The sequence below is a fragment of the Priapulus caudatus genome, unplaced genomic scaffold (assembly GCF_000485595.1).
Source record: "Priapulus caudatus unplaced genomic scaffold, Priapulus_caudatus-5.0.1 Scaffold562, whole genome shotgun sequence".
Taxonomy (NCBI): Eukaryota; Metazoa; Priapulida; class Priapulimorpha; order Priapulimorphida; family Priapulidae; genus Priapulus; species Priapulus caudatus.
In genome coordinates this window covers 116,742-129,424 of record NW_014577623.1, presented here as the reverse complement: position 1 = coordinate 129,424, position 12,683 = coordinate 116,742, and the positions used below count along the sequence as shown (strand labels likewise).

Here is a 12,683-nt window from a genome sequence, read left to right as displayed (position 1 = left end):
CACGCACGCACGCACGCACGCACGCACGCACGCACGCACGCACGCACGCACGCACGCACGCACGCACGCACACACACACACACACACACACACACACAAACGATAGCGCTCGCGAGCAGGCAACTTCCGGATGGCTTCCGGCTGCGCTGCGCGGGAGACGGCGACTCACCATGTTCGCCGTGGACGATGAAGATGCGAGGCTTTCCGTTAACGGCGCGCGTCTCAATCCTAATGACACCACTGAAACAACGACGGGGGAAGCGGTGAGTTCGGCAGGGCTGCGACGCGCACGCGTGTGCGAACCCGGCAACAGGAGCGCATGCAGCGTGCGGGCTCCAGCTGGTCGCGCGTAGAGTCCCTTTATACAGATATTATAAAAGGGACACCAGTCGCGCGGTGCTACACACCGGTTACGTTACATTGTATTACACATTGCCCTGCACTGCTGCAGCACTGCGGTGCAACGCAATGTGATACATTTCAAGTCACGACACATTACGTTACATTACAGCACGTCACAACACAAAACATCACATTACATCACATAACGTTTCATTCCGTTCCGTTCCATTCTTATGGGTGATACTCCATTAGGAGTGTTCCCAACTTTAATGTCATTAATGGTCATAATAACATATATATGGTCATGGTCATATATTAGTTTGTGGTTTAATGTCATTTAGGTTAGGGTTAGGGTTAGGGTAAGGGTTAGGATTATCAATCATTAATCATTAACCATTAATGATATCAAAGTTGGGAACACTCCTAATAGAGCGTTAGCCATTCTTATCTCTTCTATCCCGCCCATTCTGTCATGCCGCATCACATTACCGCGCAATCAACGGACGGACAGTGGACACTCGTGAACGTATTTCGTGAGGCTAGTTCATAGTTTTTCATACAGTGTACATGTGTAATACAAGGTGAGCCCCAAATTGCTGTGTGTGCGTGCATTAAAACGTGCACTCTAGGTGAGCAACAAGTTAAAAACCATTCCTATCCTCACGATCCATGATTTCACATGAAATTACGTCAGCGAGTGTACAAAGTTTTCCTGAACAGAACTCATCGCGCACGGGGAAGGGAAGAGCGGGGGTGGGGGGTCTCGGCTGTACTTACTCCACGTTCATGTTTTACGACCTTGACTTCGCGCTTAGCCCGAAATCACAGTGCCACGCTCTTCCTGCCACTCGGGGATCAACCTGCAATATTTACGCACAGACAAAACGGTCATGCAGTGCGGGACGTCAGCGCGGCAGTGCAGTCAGAGTGCAAACACAACGATCGGCCGCCACAGCTATGTACGTCACGTAGTATACAGAGAAGCGCGCTCCGAACCACAGGCACTTGGAACGTCTCAATAAAAAAAAGCTCTCTTATTCATGTTGTTTCATGGTTCATACAGGAGAACTGAAAATTTTTTTAAGGACTTTTCAAGGACTTTTCAAGGACTGTGCGAACCATGTGTTTGTGCACGCAGCACAGGGCGGGCGTGCGGTGTACTTGTGTGTTGCAGATAAGCATTTGACCGCCATTTACAGGTGATTATAGGCGAATTAGAGTAGAGAAACATTAAGACTTTGGTACATTTCGTGTTTATTTACCATTAATTTTTTTTATTGAGACGTTCCAAGTGCCTGTGCTCCGAATAAAAACTCGGCCGACTGTGGCAGTTACTGTCCTCGCAGCCAGGAATACCACAGAAGAACTCAACATATACGTGCACAAACACGACGCTCGGTTATCTATGTTAACTCGTGGATATACTGGGGAGCAGTGATTCCCAAACTTCTTTGGGCCACCGCTCCCTCGTCTCCATAAACTCACTCACGATGTGTCCCTCCCCAATCCTACTTTGTACACACCCACCTTTTGCTTTTTACCGGCCCCCTCCCATACACATACACACACCCTAATTATAAGTACTGCCACTACTCCCAGTGGGGTAGTCCTGCCCACATTGTGAACCACTGGTGTGGATCGGAAATCTGTTAAGGGTAAACAACTAAAAGATTGGAAAATAGTCGTAACCTTGCTATGGAAACCTACTGCTCAGAATGGAGAGATCTCATTAATATAACCTACTTCTGTGTTGAAGAACTGCATTTATGTTTGTTTATATACAACCAATTATTCTCAGCACTGCCTATTTCATAACATTTCTTTACCAAATTAAAATCTATATGGAAAATGATACAACAGTGACAATTTAGTTGGTACATATTGCATGCACATGTAACATGTAACATACAACAACAGCTAATAGAATCACACTACTGTGACTACAGGATCTAGCAGACAGTAAATAGATTCCTACCCAACTTCAGCCAGGCCTCTGATCTGGTCCCCCATGAACATTTAGCATCTAAGGTACATTGCACCTAAGATTTCTGTGCTGGCATATCCCAACAAGTCATCATTGAGATGTAATATCTACGTCGGCAGTTAATTGTCACTTCCGCCCTTCCGGAAGGAACAACCATGCACCATGAGCCCTCTCACATGCTTCTTGTCTAAATCAATGATTTGCTCTCATGTCTTAAGAGTTGACTCTCCAGACTACAGCTAGTAAGCTTTTTTGCATACGATAACATCCTATGCAGAATAATAAACTTGGACAAGGATGTTGAGTGACTTCAAACAGACCTATAGCCAACCTCCGGGCTCCGACGATCAGAAATGGACTGATAGATGGAATTAAACCCTGACAAGTGTCAGTTGCTTCGACGACATAGTTCTAAATACCCTCATAACAATTAGTCTGCGAAGTACAAGGACCATATCGAAAACAGAGTGAGCCAAAGTTGATCAAATAGACAGATCAACACTGAATATCGCCGTAGAAAAAGCTTTAATTTTGCAATTAACCAAAGTGGAAGGAAGCTAATTCCAATATGGGATGACCGACACTAAAGAAATATATATGTGTTACGTGCAATCTTCCGATCCGCGCAATCTCAAGATTGCGCTGCGCATTCTTAAAATCGCGAGATTGTGCGAGGCTCCACAGGCACTTGAAACAAACTAAAACATACGGTCCGAGGCTCCATATAATATAATATTGGAATGAAATTTACACATAACAAAATATAGGCCTAAACAAATTGCATAATTGTATAGATTGTTGGACGTATGGACACAGACACGGACGTACGGACACCGAAAATGGACGTACGGACACAGACACGGACGTACGGACACAGAAAATAAACGTACGTACACGGAACACGAACGTACGGACACAGACACGTACGTATGGACACAGACACGGACGTACGGACACAGACACGGACGTACGGACACGAAACACGGACGTACGGACACAGACACGTACGTACTGACACAGACACGTACGTATGGACACAGGCACGGACGTACAGACACATAAAATGGAAGTACAGACACAGACACGTACGTACGGACACAGAAAATGGAAGTACGGACACAGACACGTACGTACGGACACAGAAAATGGACGTATGGACACGGAACACGGACGTACGGACACGTAACACGGACGTACAGACACAGACGTATGGACATGGAACACTGACGTACGGACACGGAACACTGACGTATGGACACGGAACACGCAACACTGACATACGGACACGGAACACTGACGTACGGACACAGAACACGGACGCACGTACCACACGCAGATGAGTGCTAACACCGCAATCATTGCACTCCTCCATTTCCTGCGACGACGTTCCGAGTTCTATGTTGAGTTACCATGCGCGCCATCCTCATGCAACTCATAAACATGCGCGTTCACCGAGACACGCCGCAAAGCTGCCGTCCTTTGCGAAAGCACAAAGAAGCGCGCACGTTCTAGTCTTGATTCGCAAGAGCGGTTTGCCCACGCGCATGCGCACGCGATTGCACAATTCGTTTCCATGTGCGTGTTCGACGTATAAATCACACGTGGGCAGAAAAAATGGAAGTAACCGAAGCAGCGTAAGAATGTGAACATGAAATATGATTATATATGTGTATATACAGGGTGCAAAATTAACGCGAGTCCGGAGTCAAATACTCCCTGATTTACTGCCGGACTCCCTGATTTGACATATGCAGGAGACCGTGTGACTCCCTGAAAATTCTGCTATGCTAACTATAGTTCGTTCCAGAGCACAGCCTCCTGGAATAACCGTATTTTTACAGCAAATGTCCAAAGAAAATTTGGCAGACGTGCATCGCACGAATCTTCAAAATAAGCACATTAATGACATTATGCGTTATTTATGCATTATGCGTAATGCACAACATGCGTTATTGTTGTTATGCTTTAGTTTCGAACTTCAGACTGCGGACTCCCTCATTTTGCTGCGGACTCCCTCTTTTTGAGGGTAGGGTGTCCGTTGGACTCCCTTGTTCAAAAGTTAATTTCTACCCCTTGGGGGTATATATACCCCCACTTGCAACGTCGCCGCATCACCTGACGAAGTGTTGCAGTAGCACACAAAACGTCGTGTTCTCCAATTTTCTTGTTGACCACCCATTGCGAGACAAACGGGAATATAGCAAGCAAGTATATAATATACATGTAACATATTCGGTTCATATGGATATTAAGCGCTAATCACAATTCATTTTCGCAATCTGCGACATGTGGCATGTGCAAATGTGGAAAGCTCTGAGTCTTAGTCTTATAATATCCTTGACCTTGGGTCATGGCACATATTCAATAGCTGCAATAAATTATAACATTAACACGACACTGATAGTGATAGGCACAACTAACATATATACAATACTATACTCTATAGTTCAACGACGCTATCGCTATGCGAAAATATCGTGGCGTTGCCATTGGCATCGCTGAGAGTGACAGCTGAATGCCAGATCCACTCCACCTTACTAGCAGTAGCACTTTTTATGAAATACATGTATGATGTACTGACACAGTGATGTATCATGTAGTACTAGTAATATGATCATTAGTTTCATGACATCTCCTCTATTTAGCTACACACTGTCACCTACCATTATGGCCTCTTTAATTAATAGCCTTGAATTAATACTGGAATCGTGTAACCAAACAACGCCGTGATGCTGAATATGTAGCAGAAAAACGTCACTAGCTTGTGTATCAGCAATGAAATATGGCGCTGTTACTATGGCAAGTTCATACTAATTCCGCGAGGTGGCGCACAAGATTTACTTTTGTCACTGTCTTTCTGGCAGGCGGTTGCATCGATATCAAAGACTACTGGATCTTTATTTTCGATTTAACTCGAGTATCATAGCGCATTCTCCAATATACGTGACACGTTCAGATGGTTGAAGGTTCAAGCTTCTCATATTCGTAAATATCGTTGTAGATTAGGTACACATAAGTGTAGAAAATGGGTTGCGAATGTGCAGGATTTTCTTTGTCGTTTCGATCAATTTCTTGGCAGCCATATTTGCTCAGTGTATATAGAGCTGGGTCAAAGGTCATGGGTCATTGAGTGAACATGCATGCTGGCCGAGTAGTGTACGGACTCTGCCTGTTTATGTAATGTATAATGCTAGCTAGCGATTACTATATCGTCTTATCTTGAACGTTTGTCTGTGGACTTAATTATGTTCCAGGACTATGAGCGATTGTCAATTGAAAATTGTGTCAGTGGAACAGTTAAATTAGAACTTAGAAGTTATAATAATAATCATAATGACAATGCAGTGCCAGTGGCAGTCAACGATCGAGTAACCACACCGACGCAGCCGTTATAGTGACGTTATCAATGTACAATTTTCACGTGTTATGATGATGTGTCGAACATGAGGTTTTATAACAGGAAACAGTTGTGTGTGATGCAATTTATTTCCATAAAGTGCTGAAAATTGTACATCATGTTAATACAAGTTGTACTTTTAATTTTATAATATTTGATAACACGCAGTAAATTTTTTGGGCATATTATTCCACACATTTAACAGTGTATGTAGCCAATAGGCTATAAATTCTCCCGCCTTTTAATACTTTTCTATCTCACATTGCTTAAAATACTGGAGTTGGTTATGATCAAGCCACTGCAATTTTACATGGATTTAAATAGCAGATAGACAGTTTTTCATGGTTTCATCCACCAGGTGTCAGGTGGCTAGCTGGCAAGTGCCACTCTGATATTTATTGGCTTAAGAACAGCATAGATGTCGTCTTAACGAACGGTGTTCGACCAGGCGCAACATACGGCTCCATAAATACTGTCTCACACCTAGCAACTGTCTCATTTCTACCTGCAAGTCCGTCTCGTCCGTCTTCCTTGTGCATTTTACATGTCTCACACAGCTGAGTGTTGCGTTTCAGTCTTACCTATGCCTAAGTCTGTCACCTTTTTGCTTGTGTTGCTCCTGCCCATAGCAGACCTCTCTAGTCTACCCCGGGGGTCACTCGCTCATTGTCTCTTCTGTCTTCTTACAGGCCAACACTCGCTCATTGTCTCTTCTGTCTTCTTACAGGCCAACACTCGCTCATTGTCTCTTCTGTCTTCTCACAGGCCGACACTCGCTCATTGTCTCTTCTGTCTTCTTACAGACCGACACTCGCTCATTGTCTCTTCTGTCTTCTTACAGGCCGACACTCGCTCATTGTCTCTTCTTTTCTGTCTTACCGCAGGCCGACACTTGCTCATTGTCTCTTCTTTTCTATGTTCCCGCAGGCCGACACTCGCTCATTGTCTCTTCTTTTCTGTCTTACCGCAGGCCGACACTCGCTCATTGTCTCTTGTTTTCTGTCTTACCACAGGCCGACACTCGCTCATTGTCTCTTCTATTCTGTCTTCCCACAGGCCGACACTCGCTCATTGTCTCTTCTTTTCTGTCTTACCGCAGGCCGACACTCGCTCATTGTCTCTTCTTTTCTGTCTTACCGCAGGCCGACACTCGCTCATTGTCTCTTCTTTTCTATGTTCCCGCAGGCTGACGACGGGGTGACGCGCCATGACGATCATCCTGTTTCTCGTCGACACGAGCGCGTCGATGAACCAGCGCACGTACCTCGGCACGACGCTGCTCGACGTTGCCAAGGGCGCCGTCGAGACGTTCATGCGCGTGCGCCAGCGCGACCCGAACAGCCGCGGCGACCGCTACATGCTGCTCACGTTCGAGGACGCGCCGCACCACGTCAAGTCGGGCTGGCGCGAGAGCCACACGACGTTCACGGCCGAGCTGCGCAACCTGCGCGCGCGCGGCCTGACGCGCACGGGCGAAGCGCTCCGCCGCGCCTTCGACCTGCTCAACGTCAACCGCATGACGAGCATGGTGGACACGTACGGCCAGGGCCGCTGCCCGTACTACCTCGAGCCGTGCGTGCTCGTCGCGATCACGGACGCGCAGCGCATGACGTCGCCGGCGGGCGTCGTCGATGAGCTGACGATACCGGCGCAGTCGCCGCTGCCCGGCAGCGAGCTCACGAAGGAGCCGTTCCGCTGGGACCAGCGGCTGTTCGCGATCTGCCTGCGGCTGCCCGGGCATGCGCCGCAGGAAGCCGCCACGTCCGGCATGCTGCCCGCCGACACGTCGCCGATCGACGCCATGTGCGACGTAACGGGCGGCCGCTCGTACTGCGTCGCCTCGCAGCGGCAGCTCAACCAGTGCATCGAGTCGCTCGTGCAGAAAGTGCAGCCGGGCGTCGTCATACACTTCCTGAAGATCGGGCCCGAGCCGCCGCCGGTCGACGTGAGCAATGGCGGCGCGGCAAAGCCCGCCGACGCGGCGGTGGCCGCTCGCTCCGGCAGCAACTCGCCCGTCGTCGACGGCAACGGCGCGCGCGCGTCGCCGGGCGACGGCGGCGAGATCACGAACTTCGAGAACTGCGTCGACAAGGAGAACACGGACGTGAACGCCGCGGCGGCGACGGCGGTGGCCGCACCGAAGCTCGAGAACAACATCGACGAGCAGCGCCACCTAGCGCTGCCCGTCCCGTCCGCCGAGAAGGCGACGTCGCGTCCGTCAACTCCGGTGCCGCAGCCGCTAGGCGGCGCGGCGGCGTGGCACAGCGTCAAGCGTCTTATCTACGTGCAGAAGTCGGCGCAGAAGGGCTACTCGGTCGGCCACTGGCCGATCCCGGAGGCGTTCTGGCCCGACCTGAACAGCCCGGCGCTGGCGCCTCGGCTCGCGCACCCGGTCGTGCGCTTCGCGTGCGCGCCGTGCGAGCCGATGGTCGTCGACCACCTGCCGTTCGACAAGTACGAGCTGGAGCCGTCGCCGCTGACGCAGTTCATCCTCGAGCGCAAGCAGCCGCACGTCGCCTGGCAGGTGTTCGTGCAGAACAGCGCCAAGCACAGCGACGCCAGCCACCCGTTCGGCTACCTGAAGGCGAGCTCGGCGCTCGCGTGCGTCAACCTCTTCGTGATGCCGTACAACTACCCCGTGCTGCTGCCGCTGCTCGACGAGCTCTTCCGCGTGCACAAGGCGCGCCCGCCGCCCAAGTGGCGCCTCGCCTTCGACAACTACCTGAAGACGATGCCGGTGTACTACGCGGGCCCGCTGCGGCGCGCGCTGCACCGCATGCCGATCCCGCAGAGCCTCGTGCCGGACAACCTCGAGAACTGCCTCAGCTACAGCGTGCTCTACTACCTGAAGAAGGTCAAGTCGCAGGCGAAGCTGGAGTTCGACCGGCTCGTCGCGTCGGTCGGGCAGCGGCCGCCGCCGCCCGACGGCGTCCGCGTCACCGCCCGCCTCCAGGGGTCGCTGCCTCTGCGGCGGCGGGAACTGCACGACGCGCTGCAGCTCGCGGACGAGCGCGACGACGCGGGCGGGGGCGCCACCGTCGTGCTGCGGCCGGCGGACGGCGGCGCTGCGGCGGCGGCCGCGCATTGCTACCGCAACCCGTTCGACATTGCGCGCGCCGACCTGCCCGACCAGATCGCGCGCATGCGCGGCAACCTCCTGCAGGGGGCGCTCACGCGGCCGCGCCTCGACGATGACGACCAGCGGCACTCGATACCCGTCGGCGCGATGGGCAACTACCAGGACTACCTCAAGCACATGCCCGCGCCGCTGCGCGAGGTCGAGGCGGTGCCCGTGCGCACGCACATGTTCGGCAACCCGTTCAAAGTCAACAAGGCGATGATGGTTGACGAGGCCGACCTCGACCTGCCTGGCATGCCGAAGGACCGAAAACCGCGCGCCGAGTCGCCGGCCGTCTTTCCCGGCGGCCCCTGGCGCCGTAAGCCCGGCCCGCTGTCGCCGGACGTGCCCTACCGCCGCTGCCCATCGCCGATGCCCGCGCGCGTCGCCGCCGACGACAGCGACTTCGACATGGCCAGCACGACGACGGAAGAGGAGGGCGAGGACGAGGTCGCGCCGGAGGCGAGCGCGGTCGCCGTGGCGACGGAGGCGGCGGCCGAGGAGGAGCTCGTGATGGACTTCGCCGGCGGAGGAAGCGCGAACGACGTCGGTCGCAACGAGGTGTTCGACGACGACGACGACGACGACACGGAAGAGGACGACGGCGCCCTCTACGCGGACGGCACGACGAACGGCGAAGACGCGGCGGTCGACGGAGCGACGACGACGACGACGCCGACGACGAAGAACAACGTGCGAGCCGGGGCGGCGGCGGCGGCGGCCGAGAACCGGCGGCTGCGGCGCGTCGTGTTCCGCGAGCTGCGGCGGCCCGGCCGCAACCACGACCAGCTGTTCGACGAGCTGAACAAGATGCGCGGCGACCTGCACACGCGGCTCGCGTTCGTGCGCGCCGTCATCGACGAGGCGATGCGCTACAAGCGGCGGCGCGTGCGCGAGCTGCTCGAGGAGTACGCGCAGTCGATGATCCAGTACGAGCGGAAGCTGCAGCGCGCATCGTCACGCGCCCGCTCCTCTTCGGGCTCGTCCAGATGAAGGCGGCGTCGCCGCGGCGACGACGTCATCGAAGACTGCCGCGGTCCATTTTCTATGTCGGCGCAGCTGAACTGTCTGTACATATTCTCGGATGACTCGACACTTGTGATTTGTAATGCCGGACTCCCCCTGAGGTGTTTCGTTAATTTGTTATTACCGAGGCGAGCGAGCGAGCAAGAGAGAGAGAGAGAGAGAGAGAGAAAGCTAAGAGCGTTTCCTTGTGTTTTTGTTGAATCGCACTCCTCCAGACCCCGTGTGTGTGTTCCGGTGACGTTACGTGTATGTAGTCGTGGAAGAAATACATTTTGCACAACGTTAAATAGTAAAGATGAAGAGAAAAAAAAACACATAAACATGCCTGCATTTTTATCACATGTGACTGATTGACTGACAGACTGCCCACGACCTAAAACCACCGTCTGTGATGAGATTTTTCAGGGACCTCTTCTGGCGGGCAAATTTGGCGCTCGCTTGATCGTCCACGATAGGCGGCGCCCCCTTCCTGGGCTGCATGACGATGGCGCATCGCTGGGGGTGGGTGGGAGCGCAAAGATATAACAATCCGGTGCGTCCGATTGCCGGGCTGGGAGGTGGGTTCCTTTCCTCCTCCCCCGCTAATGCTGTCGATGTGCTCTCGGGCGAACCTCGAAGAACCTGCGGCGAAGGCCCGGAACGCGCCGGCTCGAACAACGAGAACACAGAGACCTTCACCCGCATCGCTAGCGTTGGCAGCGCCCCCACATGCGAAAAGACTCGGTCTGCGTCGTCCGTCGCACGACACGTTTAGTGAATATAACAGTAGCAGAAGAGTACACGACATGCAAACACACCGGTTCACCCACACCCATTCTTGTATCACGTATGTTAGAGGCGTGCCTTCCCGGGGCAAGCCATATTCCACGTCCGTATCGATTTTGTGGTATTCGTATATAAAGCAGAAATACAATAAAATTGACAAGCATAGTTTTTTTTGTCGCGGTTTGTGACTGTTGTTGTTGGCTTTTCACGGAAGTCGTGTAAATTCGTGAAATTCTTGCGGTGTGGCAAGTGAGTTGTCTGGCACCCTTGCGAGGGTGTTTCAGTGGACTCTGAACTTCAGACCCTCACTAACACTTCTTCTGGTGGGACTGAACACTTCAATTAAATAATGCGTTGCAAAGGTTTTATCTCAGTGGAAATAGAATAAAGGTAGATCGAAAGAAAATGTTTCATCGGAAGCCACCAGTTCAACTGCAATCAACCACACCTCACCTACTGCATTGCATTACAACATTAGTTCTTTGGGTGGGGGGATACCATAGGGGACCCCTCGCCAACACGCCTGCAGTCTACATTCACGGCCTTCTTCCCACATGCCCGTCCTAGCGTGATTGTTCCACCGTGTGTGTGCGTGCGTGCATGCATGTGTGTGAGCGCGGGAGGGGGCGGGTGTGGGGTGGTTTGCGCACCTACATTCTTGCCATAAACCGAAGACGAAGACGGAACAATCGGATCTATATCGTCTGCGATTCGGCCCCGCAGGCCGTGCGTCGCCGCAAACTTAATTAACCCAATTCGTTACAATTAATGACGCCAAGTTGACATATATCACGCTCACGCGCGGTGCACGAGTACACATATATAGCATGAGGGGTAGTGATGCAGGGCCCGTGGAGAGGGTAGGTCTCGGCGCTCATCTGTGGACAGGTTCAGGGAGGTTTTCTAAACCTCTCTCTCTCTCTAAAGACGCCGAGACGAAGAGACCAAGGAGGAGGGACGAGGTGTCGCTGGATGTACTACGCTATATGTACGGAGGAAGCTCGTATATAACGTAGTATGCCAACATTGCATCTGCAATTGCGACCGATGGGTCGGAATAATGATTCGGAAAGTCAGCTCACAGGCACTCGGGAGAGAGTCAGTAAAAACTGAAAATAATATGAACGCACATTCACAAATATATATATATATATACGCCTAGAGAGAGCCCGAAACGGGCATTACACAGAATAATAAATGCAGTACAAATATCTATTAATATCGTACAATCCCGCGGAACTGCGCGTCTCATCCTCGCGCAGCGTTCAGGATCAACAGCAAAGCTGTGCCACGCAATCTTGTATCATGTCTCTCTGGTTTTGTATATAGGCTATATATATATATATATATCATCAGGAGTAAGATAATATAGGATCCTATAAGATAATATAAGAATAAGATCATATATTATCTTACTCCTGATATCATTACAATGGCGACACAGCACACTCGAAGCGGCAAGTGCGGAGGCGGCTAGTTCTGCATTAGTTTTTGTGAAAGCAAGTTGATATACAGTGACGCAACAGTGGAAGTGTAATTGAGGGGTAGTATTTGTGAATGTGCGTTCATATTATTTTCAATTTTTACTGACTCTTTCCCAAGTGCCTGTGAGTCCGCTGTCCCGCAGGCATACTAAAGCTGGGGATGCTGGTCAGATACCTATGTAAACTTCCTAGCTTTTATCCGTTGCTGCTTCTTACCTAACTCCTTCCTCTCCTTCTCACTGCGTTCTGCCTCCCCTCCTATCCCCTCCTTCCCCTTTCCTTTCCACTGCAGCTCTGCCTTTTACTATAACTATCGTTCTTCAATTCTTCTCTCCCATCTTGAAGCCTTCTTCCTCGCGCCTCATCCACGATCCCTCCCCTTGTATCCATCTTTCTGTCTTCCTGATCTTAGTACCTCTCCTTCTTCCTTCCTTCCCCACTTCTTTCTCACTCCTTCCTTGATTGACCCATTTTTTGCCTCCCTCGGAATCTATGTCGTCCAGTGGATTGCGCACGTTATATGCACGTCGTCCCAAACGTTACATAATTGCATACGTGGTGCGTACT

The 12,683-nt window shown here is 51.6% G+C and overlaps 2 protein-coding genes across 2 annotated transcripts in view; one reads left to right on the top strand and one right to left on the bottom strand.

The window, feature by feature from the left end:
• Positions 1-5,076, bottom strand: part of LOC106811666 (homeotic protein female sterile-like) — a 14,958-nt gene extending 9,882 nt beyond the window's left edge. The window contains exons 1-3 of the mRNA XM_014815366.1: positions 4,990-5,076; positions 1,120-1,202; positions 170-240 (exon numbers count right to left, since the gene is read on the bottom strand). Coding sequence (XP_014670852.1) covers positions 170-240; positions 1,120-1,130 — 82 coding nt within the window. The 5' untranslated portion in view covers positions 1,131-1,202; positions 4,990-5,076. The remainder of the gene's footprint in view (positions 1-169; positions 241-1,119; positions 1,203-4,989) is intronic.
• Positions 5,077-5,228: 152 nt separating this feature from the next.
• On the top strand, positions 5,229-10,795 carry LOC106811665 (integrator complex subunit 6-B-like). The gene is made up of 2 exons (XM_014815365.1): positions 5,229-5,311; positions 6,909-10,795. Exon 2 carries the CDS (start codon positions 6,931-6,933, stop codon positions 9,832-9,834), a length of 2,904 nt encoding a protein of 967 aa, XP_014670851.1. The 5' UTR covers positions 5,229-5,311; positions 6,909-6,930; the 3' UTR covers positions 9,835-10,795.
• Positions 10,796-12,683: the final 1,888 nt, after the last annotated feature.